The following is a 19,854-nucleotide window of genomic DNA, read 5'->3' on the forward strand; positions in this document are numbered from 1 at the left end:
CCCGTCCGTCGCCGCGGCCGGAGCCACCGCACAGGCCCGCATTCCGGAACCAAAGCACGCGGCGCTAACCCAATCCAGCGAAGGCGGCGGCTGAGGCCGTCTCTCTCGCACTCGTCCTTCCGTAGGGGTGAGAGAGAGGGAGAGAGAGAGAACGATGAAAGCGCTGTTCAAATTCGGCCCGCTATGCTGAAGGCGCGTAGGCCCACCCCGTTTCTCGAAGTAGCAGCAGCAGCAGACTGATTCCGAGAGTCGTTTATCGTCGCTCTGTTTCCCCCGCACTCGTGGGGCGTCCCGTATAGGTGCGAGAGAGACAGAGCGACGAAAGAGACTTTCGGAATCAGTCTCCAGTTCTGGCAGGGCAGTGTTCCGGGCGGCTGCTCGTGCGGTTCGGCTTGAGGCCCCGGCGCTCGCGAGGAGGCCAAGAAGGCAATCAAAATTAAGGGCTGCTTCGGCGTGGAGCGCAACGGCCTCACTGCCTCGGGGAAATCCCCCGGACGCGCCAAATAAGGACGTCATGTTCGGCGTGGTGGCCCACTGGTGGGAGGCCGGCGCCAGAGGGCCTCGCTCCGGGGGTGGCATCTTTGGGGAGAACGGGGTGATGGGGCCGCGGGGGTGGGATTTGCGAATCGGCACGGCGCGTGGGTGGACTCGTGGGGAAGGAAGACAACCCCGCTTCGTTCGGCCTACTCCGCTGGATCGCCATGCTTTGCTTCTTTGCCCCTTACACTCTAAATTTCTTACAATGAAGTGAGTGATCATACAGAACAGTGCATCTTCATAGGGAATCCCACGGTTATGGGATTCCGCTGTTATGTATACGAATGCCGCACACATAAGTGTTGCAGTGAATGGCGCAAGCATAATACGAAGGAAAATTCCTCCATGATGCGAATCTTTCGGTGATTTTCATTTTCGACGATACCCAGAAAAACCTTTGTGAAAGAAGGAAAAACTACGTTCGTATCTCGAGGTGCCATTTTTTCGCAATAAAGGAAAATTCTCTGTTAGATATAGACATTTACCTCATTGTTTCGTCAGCTCTGCTTCGCCCAGCTTCACCCCGCGTCAAGCTTCACCCCGCTTCACCCCGCTTCACCCCGCTTCGCCCCACTTCGCCCCGCTTCACCCCGCTTCGCCCCGCTTCGCCCCGCTTCACCCCGCTTCACCCCCGCTTCGCCCCGCTCTACCCCGCTTTACCCCGCTTTACCGCTCTCCGCTTCACCCCGCTTGACCCCGCTTTACCCCGCTTCGCCCCACTTCATTCCCGCTTCGCCCCGCTTCACCCTGCTTCTCTCTGCCCCGCATCGCCGCCAACAAATCGAGGGCAGATAATGAACCTGCGACCCACTACTGCTGCTTCTGCTGTTTCTGCCGCTTCTGCCGCGCCCCGCCGGCGCAGGGCAAGGCACGGCACTACTACTCAAGTACCGGGGGCCGCGCCGCGCCACGACCCGCACGGTCCAGGCAGGGGCGGAATTTCACCCCGGGGAACTGCTTGGAGGGACGCTGGCGTGCCCGCGGCCCCGCCTCGCCCCGCCCCAGCCCCGCCCCGCCCCGCCCCAGCCCCGCCTTCCGCGAGGGGTCCGAAATGGGATTTGGAAGCGCAACAAGTTTCTTCCTTCGGGTTCCTTAGGCAGAGTGGCCATATACTTTCATGAAATGGAGATTTGTTTTGACGGAATACAAAGCGACTTCATGTATGCCCGACCCCCTGTTGTTGTTGTTGTTTCATTCCTCGCGAGCAACGAACTTCGCGGGATCGCAGGCACACTTTGCGGTGAAAAAATAATGCAATCAAGTGCGCGCATGTGTTCACATAAACAGGAAATTTCCTCCCTCAGCCCCGAGCACGCGGGCCTGGCGGCGCCGCCACTGTCATTCATACTGCAACAATGCCCTAGAAAAAAGATGCACCTCGGAATTTTGGTATAATTTCGCTATTAGCTTCTGCAAAATTAATTCTGTCGCAGGTTTTGATAGTAAAATTATATTGTTACCAAGCAGGGTGGGATATAAATCGTGGGAATTGCAAAGTCAGTCTCATTTAAAAAAAAATTGAAGTTTCGCAAAACGAATGGCAGTGTAGCGTCCCAGTCCTGGATACTGCAGGGAAGCCCCATTACGGACCCCATTTCCGGCACGTGTTACGTAATTATTGAAGCCGCCTAATCGGTGCGAGGCAGCGCGCGGCACTACACTGAATATCTGTTGTCTAATGACTGTGAGCCGCGCAACGGAAATTCCCGCAAATTCCGGCGCGCTAACTTGGCTGGCTGCTCGGGCGGGGCGGCCGGGGCGCTGCTGCTACCCTTGGCTGTCTGCTGGGGCGGGGCGGCGGGGAGCCCCCCGGCCTTGGGGCTCTCACGTGGGATGATGAGGGCGTGGGGTCGTGGCCCCAGCGAGGGGGCAGAAACGCCAATAAGGCGACGGTGATTAAAAATAATTTCGGGACCGTGTGGCACTGCACTGTTATTCAACGAATGTGACGTCATTTTAGTTACGTAGAATGTGGATTTTGTCTCGTTTGTTATGATTTTACATTGGTTTAGATATTGATCGACCGTTCAAGCGAGACATCCCTGTCTCGTTCGAAGGAATGCGACACCGTACTCAAACGGACGTGACAAAATTAACATTCTAACGGACATGACGTCACTTTGATTGAATAACAGTGTTGCTCACGGCTGCACGGTATCGCGCCTCGTGTTGGCAAGATGATTAGCTTGATGGTGTAGGCCGCGCTTCACGTGAACCCTTGATGATGATGTGCCTCGTGAGGCACTTGTCTTGATGATCTTTCGCACCGTTTCGCGCTCAGCAGCAAAACACAATAAGCGTCCACTGCTCGCTCATGAGTCGAATTTCACCACGGATGAGGGATATCACCCGCAGCAGCAGCAACAACAGCTGCCCAGTTTCTTTAACCCCCTCTGTCTACCGTACACCTCTAGAAAAAGTAATTTTTAAAATGAGAAATTTCAGTTATGGAGATTTACTTAGGTTCACTTAAATTCATAAGGTTGCTTTACTGCTTGACCACAAGGTAAATTACTTTTGTTGTAATCAAATTTTCTAGTTACTGTACTTGTTATTTGTTTGCTGGGCAGTTTATCCTAAGTTCCATGTTGCTTCGAAGTAATTTGTTTTTCTCTCCTTGTACTTACGTTATACTATCAGAAAAGAACACGTCCTACAATATTTTTCTTCTTAAATTTCGTGATTGGACTGTGTGCGCAAGAAAATATCTCACCGCAAAGCTGTAGAGCAAAACGATAAACCATTTGACTGACCGCTGGTTCCGTGTCTGCAGTTCCAGGCGGCGCTGCTGCAGCGGTGGAGCCTGCCCGACTTCATGTGCCCCTTCTGCCCGTTCGTCCAGGTGGTGAGCGTCAACGTGAGCGTGTTCACGCTCACCGCCATCGCCGTGGACCGCCACCGTGCCGTTCTCTCGCCTCTCAGGTAATTACATTTTCTCCACCTTTTTGTGTTTTTTTTTCGCGGAAGCAGACATGTATTTTCGGCAAAGGACAGCGGTGTTGCCCCTTTGGGTTTTAAGGCTTCCCTACTTGAGGGCGCTAATTTGACGTTACATGTCGACAACTTCCTTTCCAACCAGCCCTTACGCAACGACAAAGTAAATCCATGTGTGCGTGTGTGTAAGCTTGAGAAATACGAGATTCAGAAGTTAGCTCTTTTTATTTTTACGCTTCCACACCTGAGAGGCCTAATTTGATCCCCAACCCCCTTTTTCACAGGCCCTTACCACCCTTACGCAACGCGCCCTCTTAACTTCAGCCAATTTTCCCCAAGACTGTGTTTTGCTCGCTGTCACCGGAATCAAATCGACGCGCTCAATCTCCGTGATTTGCCGGCGCCAATGCCGCTTCTCTCTCTTCTCTCTCTCTCTCTCTCTCTCTCTCTCTCTCTCTCTCTCTCTCTCTCTCTCTCTTTCTCTCTCTCTCTCTCTCCCTCTCTCTCCTTATCCAGCGTGATTGCTGGCCGGCATTGATAAGACGACGCAAACTGCGGGTCAATCTGGCCCCCAATGAGAACGGTGGGGGAGGGGGAGCGGGGAGGGGAGGGGGAGGGGGGAGGGGAAGGGGGGAGGGGAAGGGGGGAGAGGGGAGAGTGGTCAGTGGGTACTGGGAGCTCTGCAATAAGTCAACCCTCCGCACGATTAGTCATTTGGGGCCGCGGGGTCCCCTCGGATCGCCGCCCAAGGTCCTGCTGAGGGGGAGAAGTCAAGGAAGAAGTAGAAAGGAGAGAGTGGGAGGGGGGGGGGGGGTTGACGAGTCCAGCCCAACAAGACCCTGACGCCCACACCTGCTGAGAGCGCGGCAACATTCAGTGGCCACACAGGGGTGGGCCGACGGGCGGCTGAATAGCGCCGCCTGTTCGCGCGGGCAAGCCTCCTGGATTCGATTCCGACAAAGCGGTGTGCTTGGGTCTGCGGGGGCGAACCACCGCAGACCGATTCCGAAAGTCGTTTTCGTCGCCTTGTCTCTCTCGCACCGAAACGGGACGCCCCGTGAGTGCGAGAGAGACAGAGCGACGGAAACGACTCTCGGAATCAGTCTGCAGCCCGGCGGGCCAGCGCGTGAAGGAGGTGCGGGGGCGGCGGAAAGGATAATTCGTTTCCAGTCCGGTGAGAAACCTCGCAGCCACACCTGCAGACTGATGCCGAGAGTCGTCTTCGTCGCTCTGTCTCTCTCGCTCACACAAGCACGCCCCGTAGTTGTGCGAGGGAGACAGGTGACGGAAACGACTCTCGGAATCAGTCTGCTGCACACACGCGGTGGCTCTGCAGCCTGGCGGAGGAATGGAGTGGTGCGACCCGCAAGCAGAACCCTCTGGGAAATACATCATCGCACGGCCGAGACGCCGAGACCAGCAGAGACGCAGTCGGCCGCAGCTTTACGGCAGGCAGCGAGTTTCACACACACACACACACACACACACACACACACACACACACACACACACACAACACACACCACACACACACACACCACACACACGGAGGGACATAATTGATATACCGTGCGGGTGGTGTGGTCAGGAGGGCCACCGGATCCAGGGCCGGGAAGGGGGAGGCCAAGGGTTTACCGCGCCGAGGCGACCGAGGCGACAAGGGATTGAAAATAATCTAGCCGGGTCCCGCTATCGTGCAGGCAGGGCTGCAAGGGCAGGGCGGTGGCGCAGTGCCATGGAATCCAATAACAGGCTCGGGTCGGCACCCCGACAAGCCACGCCCCGCCACGCCGCACCCCGCCACGCCCCGCCACGCCCCGCCGCGCCCCGCCGCGCCCCGCCGCGCCCCGCCCCGCCACACCAAGACCACTCCGACCAACCTGATAATTAATATAAACCCGCCCGAGCGTTGAAGCGCAATAAAGTTATTTCGCGATATAATTGATGATGACGCGAGCGCGCTCGCGGGGATCTGCGAATTGACAGAACACTCGCAGAAGACTGATTCCGAGAGTCGTTATCGTCGCTCTGTCTCTCTCGAAACCTCTACGCTAAGCGAAAGCGAGAGAGACGGCTCTCGGACGCGGTCTGCAGCCGCGGCGACGACGGCGAGAACGCGTCGAGTTCGAAAGGCGTCTTGTCTTGGCCGAGAGACGCCGCTCGCCTCGCAGTCTGGAAAGTTTGTTAGCGGCAGACTGCTGAGCCGAGACTCGTAAACCTCCGCCGTCCCCGGCGCTGCGAGGCTGCGTCCCCCGAGCACCCCTTGAACCGGTGCCCCCGGCAAGTCCTATCTCCGGCCGGGGCCCCAAACGTCCCCCGCAGTCCGCCCTTTACGCCAGCCGGCCGGCAAGGAGTCGGTCTCTGTCTCTCTCGCACCTACACGGGGAGCCCCGTATGCGTGCGAGAGAGACAGAGCGACGAGAACGACTCTCGGAATCAGTCTGCTGCAGCCGGGCCGGCGACTGGCCGATAAATTAACGGTGCGGTGGGGGTGAACGTCCACCGCCTTCAAGTCGTCCTTGCCGGCCGGCGTGGCGGCGTGGACGGCGCGCTGCGGGAGACTGCCCCGCGTCATCACTCACGGCGAGGGATGGAGTGTGAGCCGCGGCATGCGGCAGGACCGGCCGGGACCGGCCGGGACGGACAGGGGCAGTTAGAGGCGACCGTCGGCAAAAAATGCGCCAAAAGGCGAAAAACTTTGGTCCGCCGGGGATGATGTATCGTGCCGCGCTGCCGCGTTGCCTACACTGTGCCCGCGCCGGACGGCGAGTCGCTCCAAAAACCTACTTACGGTTATGTCCGCGGGACGGACCCGCCCCGCCCCGCCCCGCCCCGCCCCGCCCCCGCCCCGCCCCGCCCCGCCCCGCCCCGCCCCGCCCCGCCCCGCCCCGCCCCGCCCCGCCCCGCCTCGCTCCACTCGCGGAATCCCGGCCGTTTGCGACAGAGGGGCGCTGATGGCTTCGCGTCCGCGCGACAGCGTCCAACCCCGGCGCGGCCCCGGCCAGCCAGGCTTCGTCGCTTTGTCTCTCTCGCACTCGTGGGGCGTACCGCAATGGTGCGACAGAGACGGAGCGCTTCGCGGCCCCTCGGGGAGAGAATTCCTCGTCGCCGCAATCCGCCCAATAGCGTGCCGTCAGTTTCGCGGAAAGCAGATGTTCGCTTTAAAGCAGGGTTGGTTGGCCCTGGCCGCCCTGGCGATATCGGCGTGCCTCGCCCGGCCGCGCCCCAGGCGCCCCCGCGGCCCTTTGTGCCGAGGTGGCCGACAGCGTTGTATCCGACTACAAGGTTGTCGGCTCGTGGGTTATTGATTTCATTTGGAGGCAACGGCACCAGGCCCACTGTGAAAATTTGTAGAGGTGTAGCGTACTGGTAACAAAGGCATATGAACTACGGCCTTAAGGGCATAAACATGTTTGACTGCAGTCATCTTTTATGCTCCTGCAGGGCGTGAAACATTTAATACCCTTCGGAAGGGCAAAACTTTAATGCATTTTCAAGGGCATGATTTTAATGCCCTAGGGCATTTTTAAGCTGTTTCCGGGGCTTAAATCGTTTACGCCCGAGGGGGCAAAAACTCGCGCAATCATGTGTACACGGCCCCCGAAATCACACGCGAATCATTGAGAATCACGCGAAATCAAGCAATCCGAAATCAGCCAAAATCACTAAAATCGACCGAAATTAGGCAGAATCACACGAAACCAGGCCAAATCAGTCCGAAATCATTTCTTGCCGAACACAATCACACGCAATCACGCTTAACATCACCCTGGTGCGTCGCGAAATAAGGCAAAATCAGCCATGAAATCAATTAAAACCATGCGCAATTATTGCGTTTTCCGAATTATGTGTACACGAAAATCCCGAGTTTTTGCCCCCTCGTTTACGCCCTTTAAGGCCACAGATGCGTAGTTTTAATGCCTGTGTTTCACCAGTGCTGCAGTAGATGACTTTTTATGAAATGATGAAAACTCCGTCACTTGGACGAAAGTAGAATTCGGAATTAATGACACTTTGATCTCAAACAAAAATGCTGTTTATTTGAAATTTAAATACTGCAATTATTGCAGTATTTAAATTTCAAATAAAAAGCATTTTTGTCACTCATTGATGATATTTTCATAACGAATTTATGACAGTCGGTGAGAGGGAGAGGGACAGCTGGCGTTACATAAAAGGTGGACAGGGCCCCATCACAGTGCGGATTCATCGTCATCGAATAAAATTTACGTACAAATAACGTAACTCGTCCTTGCTCCCACTTCGAGGAACTTAATATTTAAGTAGCACATCGTCGGAAACCGTCCGGATCGCTACGTTGGCGGGCGGGGGTGAGAAGAGCGTGGGCCGCCCACGCTTGAAGCACAGCAAGTCTCGCACCTACTCCCTCCCGCCCGTCCGCGCACACAATGAGTTTGAAAACTTGCCCTGAAACGCGCTCTACACAACGAAAGGGCTGAAAGGATCGAGCGGGGCGTGGGCGTGGGGCGCCCGGAGAAGGACGACGGGGAGGTTCCGTTCACAGCGTCGCGTCGGACAGTGGGCCAGAAGACCGGTGGAGGTGGTCAAAGTCTCGGACAGGTTTTGAGCTTCAGAGTCGCTAAATGGGACTCGAACTGAACGTGTGACCCCACCAATGGATTGCTCTCCAAACGAGGAATCCATTGGTGGGGTCACACGTTCGATTCGACTGCTGTTTAGCGACTCTGGAGGAGTTCTAAACGCGTCTGGAATTTTGGCCATTCCCACCGGTCTTCTGGCCCACTGTACGTCGATGCTCGAATCTTGACATTCGGCGCAAAAGGCTGGGACAAATCCCTGCTCTCGCTAACGGGGTCTTGTAAGGGAAGGCCCTTCGGAGGCGTGTAGGCCGTAGGCCTCGGCCCCTCGGTCACCAAACAAAAGCCAAGGGGAGCCTAAGAAGAGCCGACAGGCCGAGCCGAGCCGAGCCGAGCCGAGCCGGGACCGGCTAACCCGACGACACAGCCGGAGACAACCCAGACCACACGAGAACGTCGCTTGTCAACCCGCTCGCAACGGGGGCGGTACAGGGCTGTACGAGTAAAGGACAAAGAGCCTGCTCGCCGCGCGCTGTAGAACAAGGACGAAAATGTTTTGGAGGAGGTCCGAAAAGGGGACGGGAGGGACGGAGGAAAACTCCGATACGCACTGTGGAAACTTCCGTACGGACATTCAACAGAGTCCCAAGGGAAAGAATCCCTATGATTTTAAAGGGACGGTCCCTTTCCGAAGGGGCCAAGCCCTATCCGAGAAAGGGCTTGGCCCCTTGGAAGGGGCTCAGCCATAGGGCCTGGCCCTATCAAGTTAGGGTTCGGCCCTATGGACTTGGGGACCGGCCCTAAGAGCTTAGGGATCGGTCCTTTGGACTTGGGGATCAGCCCTATGGACTTGGGGATCCGCCCTCCAGACCACAAGGCCCTATAAATCAGCCTGCCAGTTAGGCAAAATGTTGGTGATTTAGGTAGGCAAACCCGCTACACACCTATTAAGGGTATCTTGTAAACGGCTTTAGATAGAGTGTCGGCGACACTACCATTGTTATCAGCGTCAAAAGTTTACGCAGGAAGCGTTTCTTATATTGTACATTGATGTTCAAGAGGTAGATGTTTTGAACACTTGAACACTCCGCGGCACGTCCCTAACTAAAGGGATATTTCGCGGCCCTTTGACAAGGGGACTGTCCCTATCCATAGGGGCTGGTCCTTCCATGGGGACCGTCCCTATATCAAGGGGCCGCGAAATATCCCTTTAGTTAGGGACGTTAGGGATTTTTTCCCTTGGGTGTGGGCACGAAAACAAGTAGAAGTTTCACACTCACGCAGGTCCGCCGTAGTCCCCATAAGGACCTGATGTAAACTGGTTGGGTACAGAAATTACGTGGCTGGAGGAGTACGGGCGCTCCACTTTCTCAACCTTCATTGACGTTGTTTGCGCATACATAGAATTTCGTTAAAAAGCTTTACCGAGGGGGTAACGACTGGTAAATTTCGTGTCAGCCGGATTACGGATTACCCCGGATTATCTCCAAATCACCTCCAGATTACACCAAAAAAATCCTGGATTATCCCGGATTACCCCGGATACCTCTCAATTTACTATCAGCCGGATTCCCGGAGTCGTTACCCCCTCGAGCTTAACAGATTTGTCAAAACAAAAGTGATAATAATGTTTCTAAAACAAATACGCAATAATGCGTAGGAACGTGAATAAGTTACTAAACAAAAACTCTGCACGACGTGTCTGAGAGTGCAAATTATGGCTGACCCGACATTCTTTCACGCAATTTTTCTGTCCTTTCTTAATGCGGTGCACGCATAATCCAATCCCACTGCTCTCTGTGCAGGGCTGGCTTGTCGGCCAGCTGTCCAGGAAAGCCCAGATCAAAGTGATGCGATGCTCGTCGGGGACTGTACAGCCGTTTAATGGGGTTAAACGAACGGGAAGTAAGCGGAAAAGAGGGGGAGGGGCAACCCCTCGCGACGGCATGCAAACTAAGTAGCCTCGCGAAGGCCGGTTCTGGCAACTCCGGTGAAAGGGGGTGAGGGGGTTGCAGAGGAGTGACGCTCTAGAACACCTCCATAGCCACCATGCACTGACTTTGTCCCTTCCAACTTTTCACGGCCCCCTTTCGCTTTTCCTCGTCTGTGTTTTTATTTTCCCGCGTCGCCGTGGCGTTGACGAGGGTGCACTCGCGACAAACAGCCGAACGGCGCTTTCGTCGCTCCGTCTCTCTCGCACCCCGACGGGGCGCCCCGTGAGTGCGAGAGAGACGAAGCGACACAGCGGCGTCTCGGAATCGGCCCGTTGCGGCTGCAGCGCCGCGTCGCGGTGTTGATTCACCCGGCGCTGGTCCCGGAGACAGACTCCGAGACGCGTTTCGTCCGTCTCTATAGTATGAGGGAAGCCCCATGAGTGCGAGAGAGACACAGCGACGAAAACGACCCTCGGAATCAGTCTGCAGGCTGCTACATGCCGCTGAGTGCACAGCGGCGAGGCGAACTCGAAAACTCCAGCCACTTCCTTTTCCCCGGTTTTCGCCCCCGGTGCTCTCTATCCCACGGGGCGACAGCGCGCACGTGACGGGAGCCTCTCCCACGGTGCAGCGACGGCGACACACACACACACACACACACACAGACACACAGACACACACACACACACAAACAAACACACACACACACACTCACACACTCACACACGCCTTTTCCTCTTCCAGCCTCATTGCGAGTGCAGCGGCGATAGCCAAGTTTGGGGACGGTGTGCGGCCTTGGGTCTTTCTCATTGAGTTTTGCCCGAGCGCATACGCCTCTTGCTTGACTGCACCGCACACGTATGTTGACTTTCCGCGAACCGCGTGGTCGCGTCTGGCGCCAGATAAGTTGGCGAAAACTACCTCTACTATGAACCACATTGTCGCGAAATGGTTGCCTGCCAAATTTCTGCCTTAGAGGCAATTTTTTGATAGCGATATTGCTTTGAGGTAGGCTTCGGTTGGCAACCCTTTCGACTCGGGTTGCATAGTGGCCGTTTTTACTGCCGCCTACTACACTTAAAACCTAAGTGTGTACTCACAGCACACTTGGGTGTTCTCCACGTGTGTTCGCGGGGGCACACTTAAGTTTCAATTGTGTGGCGGTCGGTGGCGGCACTGGGAAACGTGGAACCGCCGTGTCGAGCTCGGTCGGTGGTGAGTCGAGCCCTCTTCTCGGAACCAACTTCCATCAAGTCAAGACGACTGTCAATTTGGAGCCTAAGACAACCCTGTCCTCCCAGGACCACCGCGCGCGCGCGGTTTTGGCTAGACAAACTTGTAGCGGGGACTCACTACGCCGCAGTGTCTTGTCTCTGCCCCGCCCCCGCCCCGCCCCGCCCCGCCCCGCCCGCAGCCACCCTTCCGCCGCCTTAGCTGCTGTGTCTGGGCGGCGCGCCTCGCCGTGCCCCGCCGCGCTCGGCAGCGTGCTTATTCAATCTGAAAAGGAGATTTCGCTGCCGATACCGCCACGCTGCTAAAAGTTTGTCACCGTGTTTCGCCGTTGTTGGCGTTGTTTCGCCGAGGCGGGGGCCCCGGGCAAAGAGGAAGGGGAGGGGTCTCATTCAGCGCGCAGGAAGTTGACTGGAGAACAAACAAAATTATACGTGCGCTGTTATTATGTTTTGAAATAAAGTTCAAACTATTTTCTTTTTGCCGCTGTCTTGCTGAAAACTGTGAGGCATTCGTACTAAACAGCGTTTCTAGCATGGGATTCCACTGAAAAACCAAACCACACCAACTGGTGTGGTAAAATTGGTGCCATTTATCAGTTGGTGTGGTGTAGACCACACGAAACGTGGCCAAACATGGTCTAGACCACACCAACTGATGCGGTCAAAATGGCACCCGTTTGACCACACCAGTGGTGCGGTCTAGACCACGTTTGGTTTTTCAGTGTCCCCTATGAAGATACACTGTTCTGTCAGATGATCACTCAACTAATGGTGGACATCTCTTCTGCCGCAGCGCCCCGCCCACCAAGCTCCGCGCCAAGGTGGTCATCGCGTGCATCTGGTTCCTGTCGCTGGCCATGGCCACCCCGATGGCGGTGGGGCTGCGCGTCGTGCAGATCCCGGACGACACCGTGGTCACCGTGGTGACGGACATCGGCGTGTCGGCGCTGGCGCAGGCCACCGTGCCCACCTGGAACTACGCGGACGCCGACACGCCCTTCACCAAGCCCTTCTGCGACCTGGAGGGCATGTCCGCCAACACCATGCTCGTCTACCGCATGGTAATCAAGTGTAAAACATTATGGAGAAGTGATGACCTGACGACGTGCATGTCCACCAACACTCTAAATGTTGTACAGTAAAGATTCTCCATATTATAAATGTTCCATATTATTGTGGTGCAGCTGACTTCATAACACACCATTAAGGATTCACTGCGCCTTATTTTGACGAATTTCGTTGGTATTATGGAGAAAATCTCCACCATAATATGTTAGTGCAGCCTTTCGTCGCAAGACATTTACAGTGAACACCATGCTCGTCTACCGCGTGGTAGTGTAAAGAAGTGACGCACAGTGGGCCAGAAGACCAGTGGAGGCGGTCAAAATTCCGGACGCGTTTTGAGCTCCAGAGTTGCTAAATGGAATTTGAACCGAACGTGTGGCCCCACCAATGGATTGTTCTCCGAACGAAGAATCCATTGATGAGGTCACACGATCCGCTAGAGTCCTGTTAAGCGACTCTGGAGCTCAAAACGAGTCAGGAGTTTTAGCCGCCGGCGCCGGTCTTCCGGCCCACTGTGTGACGGTCTGAGAGCATGTCCGCCACCGCCACGCTCCTCTACCGCATCAGTGTAGCGCCGTGACGACCTGGCGGCGAAAACGCGAAAACGGCACTGTAACACAATCACCGCCTAATTGGCTTCAAGGGTGACTTTGGCGTGACTTTGGAGGCAGACCGTGGACAGGGACGGGGCGGTCGGGGGTGGGGGACGCCACCTCTTGGATACCCTCAGAGCTTCGCGTCTTAAGACGACGCACTTCTTTGAAAATACGGAGACGTCGCTTTAAATTTCAGATCCTTTGCCCGCGCCCACCTGTTACAATGCTAATCAACTTAAAACCGATCTGAAATTGAGTTGGGGGTGGGGTTGGGGGGGGGGGGGGGTGGAGGCCACCTTTGTCCTTTTGTGCGAGCAGGCTGGCCGGGTGTCGTTCGGGGTGACGGCCACGGCACTGTAGGTCCAACGAGCCAGATGGCATCGCAGTTGCTTCGAAATGATTACCCAAAGTTGTAACCGTGGGACGAGATGAATAATGCATCGTGACCGTGTTCCTGTTGCTCCGGGACCTTGTCCGTGTCCAGCCCCGGGGACCTTGTTGAACCCCCCTGGAAATGTCGAGCGATTCCGCTGCTTGCATCGCTCGCTCTGTCTCTCTCGCACTCATGGAGTGAGCGGTAAGGGCGTCAGGGAGAGTGAGAGAGAGAGAGAGAGAAAGAGAGAGAGAGAGCAGTGGCGGATCCAGAGTCTGCCCAAGGGGGGGGGGGCAAAGTAGCACTTTTTGCCTACTTACAGGGGCAAATTGGTGCTTTTTGCCTACCTTTCAGGCGGCTATCTAGGGGTCAGGGGGGGGGGGGGCAATTGTCCTTTTGCCCCCCCCTGGATCCGCGCTTGAGAGAGAGAGAGAGAGAGAGAGAGAGAGAGAGAGAGAGAGAGAGAAGGCAGCGGAGTCGCTCGACTGACGCTGCCGATGCTGCTGCAGGTGCTGGTGGTGGTGCAGTACCTCACGCCGCTGGTCATCATCTCGCTCGTGTACACCCGCATGGCGCACCGGCTGTGGGGGTCCAGGGCGCCCGGCAACGCGGAGGACTCCAGGGACGCCAACCTGCTGAGGAACAAGAAGAAGGCAAGGACCGCATCACGAAACATATCAATCAAAACAAAAAACAAAAACAAAAGGTCAACTATGAAATAAAGGCATAATTGATGCCCTTTCAGGGCCTAAACGATTTTCGCCCTGTGACGGCGCAAAATCGTTTCATGTCCTTGGGAAGTAGTGTGTGAGCTGGTATAGGACATCTAGGCCAAAATTTTGATGCTAAGGCATTACCTTACTGCTCTTTCTGTCAGCTCGTAGTTTTGTTGGGTTTGTTTCACGACTGTTTTTGAATCTAATAGCAGTCCATGTGCAGGTCATCAAGATGCTGGTCATCGTGGTGGCGCTCTTCGCCGTGTGCTGGATGCCCCTGCAGACCTACAACTTCCTGCACATGGTGTACCCCGACATCAACAGGTAGGCTATTGAGATTAGTGAGGCATTGTAGCAAATGTTTATTTTCCTACGTTCAACGCGTATGCATGAAAACTCTCCTCCCCCAAAAAGAAACAAAAACAATACGACAATGTACACAGGGAAAATAAGTCAAGTGTGAACTCAGCACAAGGCAAAAATGGTTCCTGGTTTTTCCCTGGTAATCTCTGGAAAATTGCCAATGCTTTAACTAAAGGTGACCTGGAAAAACCAGGAACCGCCTTTGCCGTGCACTCACCTACGTCCAACGAAGCCAATGTGTGTACTCAGCACACAATTAAAGGCTCGAAGTGTAATCAGTACACAAGGTTTTTTTATTGCGGTGGCAATAGAGGCGTAAAAGCACACTGATGGTTGTTTTTGCCGTCGTTCCCAGGTACCGCTACATCAACATAATCTTCTTCTGCTGCGACTGGCTGGCCATGAGCAACAGCTGCTACAACCCCTTCATCTACGGCATCTACAACGTGAGTCCCACGGAGTCGCAGCAAAACAAGAAGGAGGAGCGGGCCGGGCCGCGAAAACGACCGCGGGGTCACAGATCGCTTTATGGGACTTACTGCGATTTCCCTCGCAAGATACGGCAACCGGAGCGAGGGCGGGTCCAGGAGGGGGGGGGGGCAAAGTGCAGCCATTTCGTCCACGAAAACAGGGCGGCGGACGGGACGTGGCGGAGGGGATGGGGAGGCGGGTTGGGGCGAGTTGGGTAGTATTGGCCTTCCCTCCCGGGCCGGGCCGCCGCACAGTGGGCCAGAAGACAGGGGGAGGCGGCCAAAACTCTAAACGCGTTTTGAGTTCCAGAGTCGCTTAACATGCCTCGAACCGAACGTGTGACCCCACCAATGGATTGCTCTCCAAACGAGGAATCCATTGGTGGGGTCACACGTTCGGTTCGAGTCCTATTTAGCGACTCTGGAGCTCAAAACGCGTCCAGAAGCTTGTCCGTCTCCACCGGTCTTCTGGCCCACTGTGGGCCGGGCCCCGTGCCGCCGCCGGGCACAAGGGGAAGTTGATTTGGTGTGCTTGTCGCCCGGCTGGCCTTCGCCCCGTGCTCATCCCCTTTCATGCCAAGCTGCTGCTTGCTGCGGTCTCACTCCGAGAGTCGTCGCTCTGTCTCACTCGCACTCATGGGGCGCCCCGCATAGGTGCGAGAGAGACAGAGCGACGAGAACGACTTTTGGAATCAGACGACTGCCGGCTGATTCCGAACTGTGCTTTCGTCACGGTGTCTCTCTCGCTCGCATGGAGCGGCCGGAGAGTGTGCGAGAGACGCAGCGACTGATCGGAATCAATCCGCCTGCCGCTCCACGGGAAAAGAAGGCCTCGCTGCACGTGGAGATGGAGAGCCTCGCGGAGAACAAAGCCCTGCGCCCTCCGCCCGCCGCTCCACGGGAAAAGAAGGCCTCGCTGCACGTGGAGATGGAGAGCCTCGCGGAGAACAAAGCCCTGCGCCCTCCGCCCGCCGCTCCACGGGAAAAGAAGGCCTCGCTGCACGTGGAGATGGAGAGCCTCGCGGAGAACAAAGCCCTGCGCCCTCCGCCCGCCGCTCCACGGGAAAAGAAGGCCTCGCTGCACGTGGAGATGGAGAGCCTCGCGGAGAACAAAGCCCTGCGCCTCCGCGCGCTCCACGGAAAAGAAGGCCTCGCTGCACGTGGAGATGGAGAGCCTCGCGGAGAACAAAGCCGCGCCTCCGCGCCGCCACGGGAAGAGGCCTCGCTACGTGGAGAGGAGGCCTCGGGAACAAAGCCCTGCGCCCTCCGCCCGCCGCTCCACGGGAAAAGAAGGCCTCGCTGCACGTGGAGATGGAGAGCCTCGCGGAGAACAAAGCCCTGCGCCCTCCGCCCGCCGCTCCACGGGAAAAGAAGGCCTCGCTGCACGTGGAGATGGAGAGCCTCGCGGAGAACAAAGCCCTGCGCCCTCCGCCCGCCGCTCCACGGGAAAAGAAGGCCTCGCTGCACGTGGAGATGGAGAGCCTCGCGGAGAACAAAGCCCTGCGCCCTCCGCCCGCCGCTCCACGGGAAAAGAAGGCCTCGCTGCACGTGGAGATGGAGAGCCTCGCGGAGAACAAAGCCCTGCGCCCTCCGCCCGCCGCTCCACGGGAAAAGAAGGCCTCGCTGCACGTGGAGATGGAGAGCCTCGCGGAGAACAAAGCCCTGCGCCCTCCGCCCGCCGCTCCACGGGAAAAGAAGGCCTCGCTGCACGTGGAGATGGAGAGCCTCGCGGAGAACAAAGCCCTGCGCCCTCCGCCCGCCGCTCCACGGGAAAAGAAGGCCTCGCTGCACGTGGAGATGGAGAGCCTCGCGGAGAACAAAGCCCTGCGCCCTCCGCCCGCCGCTCCACGGGAAAAGAAGGCCTCGCTGCACGTGGAGATGGAGAGCCTCGCGGAGAACAAAGCCCTGCGCCCTCCGTCCGCGCCCCACACAATACCGGCAAATAAACCGACCTGTCTGCAGTGCCGCCAGTGGTCTCATTCCAGAGGGTCGCTCTGTCTCTGTCGCACTCGTGGGGAGCCTCGTAGGGGAGCGAGAGAGACAGAGAACCGGAATCGCTCGGCAGGCGACTCGACCCCGTGGGGGGAAAACTAAAACTCGGTCCGACCAACCAGTCCAACTCGGCGGCATCGCTGTATGATTTACCGTGCGCCGCCGCCGTGCCTCGCCGCGGCGGTGTGTCTTCATCAGCAAGCCTCGCAGCGCGGAGCGGAGCGCCGTGGAGGTAGGCCGTCCCGTTGCACTGCGGTGCGCGGCAGCACGGGGGTTGCCTACGTGGCAGGCGCTCTACAGTGGGCGCACACGTTTTCACCTCTATTCTCTTTTCATGGCGCTCGAATCTGACGCACGACGGTTCCGATGGATTCATCGCTCGAAATGGGATCCATCGATAACCTCATGTGTTTGATTCACGCCCCGTTTCAAAAAACTGCGTCCACCAAACGTCTGTGTGGTCTTCTCAGTAAGCTCGCCCTTAGAGGCGTCTTCTTACTTTTGCACGAGTCTTGAAGTGTGTCCTTGAAAGAGCCTGCACTTCTAAGTGTGCACTCAGCAACCAGGCACTTGGGGATGCATGCACTGTATGAAAAATTGTTGTCACTTTACGACAAAAAAATTGATGATATTTTTTCCACTTTCAAATGACGACAATGCAATCACAAATTGATGACATTTTTATCAAAGGTCCTATACTTATTTCGTGGGCGTGACGACAACGTCATAAATTGTTTTCATGACATTGTTGCAAGTAAAATTAGCCATGAAATTGTCATCAAGTGACGACTCAAATTTTCACAGTGCGCTCCATCCCTTCACCGAGGAAGCATGCACCCCGAATTGTGTGGGTTGCTGAGTGCACGCACACTGCGTGCCCATTCAAGCACACACATCGAGGCACCTCGCAGGTCGTGCTTGCAAACACATGCGCCTCGAGGAGTGTACTGAAAGCACACATAAGTTCTGTGTGCAGGTCAAACCGCGCGTCCACCGACATTGGTCTTCCTGCCGCCAGTGTGCTCACCTCCCTGTTGTTGTTGCAGGAGAAGTTCCAGCGCGAGTTCCGGCTGCGGCTGGCGGTGTGCCTGCGGCGCTCGCCGGCGGGCCGCGGCCAAATCCCCCGCGAGCTGAGCAACCTGGACTCGGGGCGCTGGGACTGGCCGCAGAACGCGCGGCACGCCACGCTGGCGCTGCACCGCGAGCCCGCCATGGAGAAGCAGGGCGACCGCGTGATGACGGGGTCGGCGTCGGGGCTGTCCGTCATCACCGGCACCACGGCGCTGTCGCCATAGCGGTCGCTTCGTGGGACCAACGGCGGCGCCGCCAACGGGTCCCACGACGTGTACCGCCACCGGCTGTCGCCGTCCTGGGCGTGGCAGGAGCGCGCCGACCTGGAGGCCATCGTGCACAGCGCCATGCACGGGCCCTCGCCGACGCACCGCGCGCACGCCCGCGGCTCCCTGGCCTCTGGCGAGACCGAGGCCTGAAGCCCTGGTGTCCGCCGAGACCGAGGACTTGAAGCCCTGGCCTCTGGCGAGATCGAGGCCTGAAGCCCTGCACTCCGCCGAGACCGAGGACTTGAAGCCCTGGCCTCTGGCGAGATCGAGGCCTGAAGCCCTGCACTCCGCCGAGACCGAGGACTTGAAGCCCTGGCCTCTGGCGAGATCGAGGCCTGAAGCCCTGCACTCCGCCGAGACCTACGCCTGAAGCCCTGGCCTCTGCCAACACCGACGCCGGATCTAGACTCCGTCGTGATCGAGGCCTGAAGCCTTGTACTCCGCCATCACCGTGGCCTGAAGCCCTGGCCTCTACATGCTGAGACCGAGGCCTGAAGCCCTGGCCTCTACATGCTAAGACCGAGGCCAGAAGCCCTGTCCCCTACCAAGGCCTGAAGCCAGTGGTGGGTCCAGCCGTCTTGAGGGAGGACAAAGTAGCACATTTTGCCTACTTTACACACTTTTCTTTTACGAGAATGTGACGCCATTTTCGTTAGTATGCGAATTTTGTCACGTTCGTTTGAATACGTCACATTCGTTTAAACGTCGATCCATGCTCGATATGTCCACCACTGACTAAAATTATGCACAATTAAAGTGTAGTGAGTGTCCCAGTGCATTCGGCCATTCTATTTGCCTACTTAGGCGTCTGTCGACTGAAGTGCCTACACAGGTAAAATTTAGGTGAATGTGACTGTTTGTACGCTGGGCAAATGTGGCACTCCCCTCGTCAGCGCTCAAACGAATGTAAAATCCGCTTTAAACAGCCATGTAACGTTCAAACGAATGTGACACTGTACACTGAGAATGAAAGAGTCATGATCATGACTAAGATTTTGGGCGAGGAATTCCTTATTACCCAAATTTGGGTGAGGAAGGTTTCCTCGCCCAAATTGGGTGAGGAAGGTTTCCTCACCCAAATTTGGGTCATAATACTGTGGAGCCATATAGGCAGCTGATACACCCTTCCTCACCCAATTTTGGGCGAGGAAGCTTTCCTCACCCAAATTTGGGCGAGGAAACGATCCTCGCCCAAATTTGGGTGATAAAGTATACCTCGCCCAAAATTGGGTATTGATCATGACTTTTTCATTCTCAGTGTATTCAAACCAATGTGATACCAGATTAACATTATTTCAACGAATATGACGTCACGTCGCTGACGCAGTGCAGGGGGAAAATGTTGCCGTTATAGCCTCACCTTTCAGAGGGCTATCTAGAGGTCAAGGCCCGAGAGGCCATTGGTCGTGCCTGCCTGAGGCGCACCGGAACGCTCGGCATTCACAGACAATCTCCCGAGATGAGTTTTAATCTAAGTTAGGGAAAAAATACTGCAAGAATTAGTCCTGCCGTCGTGTCTCTCTCGAGTAAATGTATTACGCTAGTTAAGTGCGTTCTTCGAGGGACGCGGCCCCTTAGTCAAAATAATGATCTCTCCGTGTAATTATCGCTTTAGATGGCCCTCGTCCCTTTCTTCCCTTTTTTCCTGCGAGTGCAGACAAAGGGCGACGAGTCTGTCAGCGGCGCTAAATTAGCCAGTCGGCTGTCTCACGCCCCCGCGTCGCTACGCGTCGGAGCTCATTT

The 19,854-nt window shown here is 56.4% G+C and overlaps 1 protein-coding gene across 1 annotated transcript; it reads left to right on the top strand.

Annotated features, from left to right (window-relative positions):
* Positions 1–3,304: 3,304 nt before the first annotated feature.
* Positions 3,305–18,066, top strand: LOC117643926 (tachykinin-like peptides receptor 99D; the record flags this gene model as incomplete). Its single annotated transcript, XM_034383113.1, has 6 exons — positions 3,305–3,459; positions 11,990–12,257; positions 13,740–13,883; positions 14,170–14,270; positions 14,665–14,755; positions 17,818–18,066. Coding segments are annotated over 6 exons (1,008 nt in total), but the record flags the coding sequence as incomplete, so codon positions are not given.
* Positions 18,067–19,854: the final 1,788 nt, after the last annotated feature.

Source organism: Thrips palmi, unplaced genomic scaffold (assembly GCF_012932325.1).
Source record: "Thrips palmi isolate BJ-2018 unplaced genomic scaffold, TpBJ-2018v1 HiC_scaffold_17, whole genome shotgun sequence".
NCBI classification, from domain to species: Eukaryota; Metazoa; Arthropoda; class Insecta; order Thysanoptera; family Thripidae; genus Thrips; species Thrips palmi.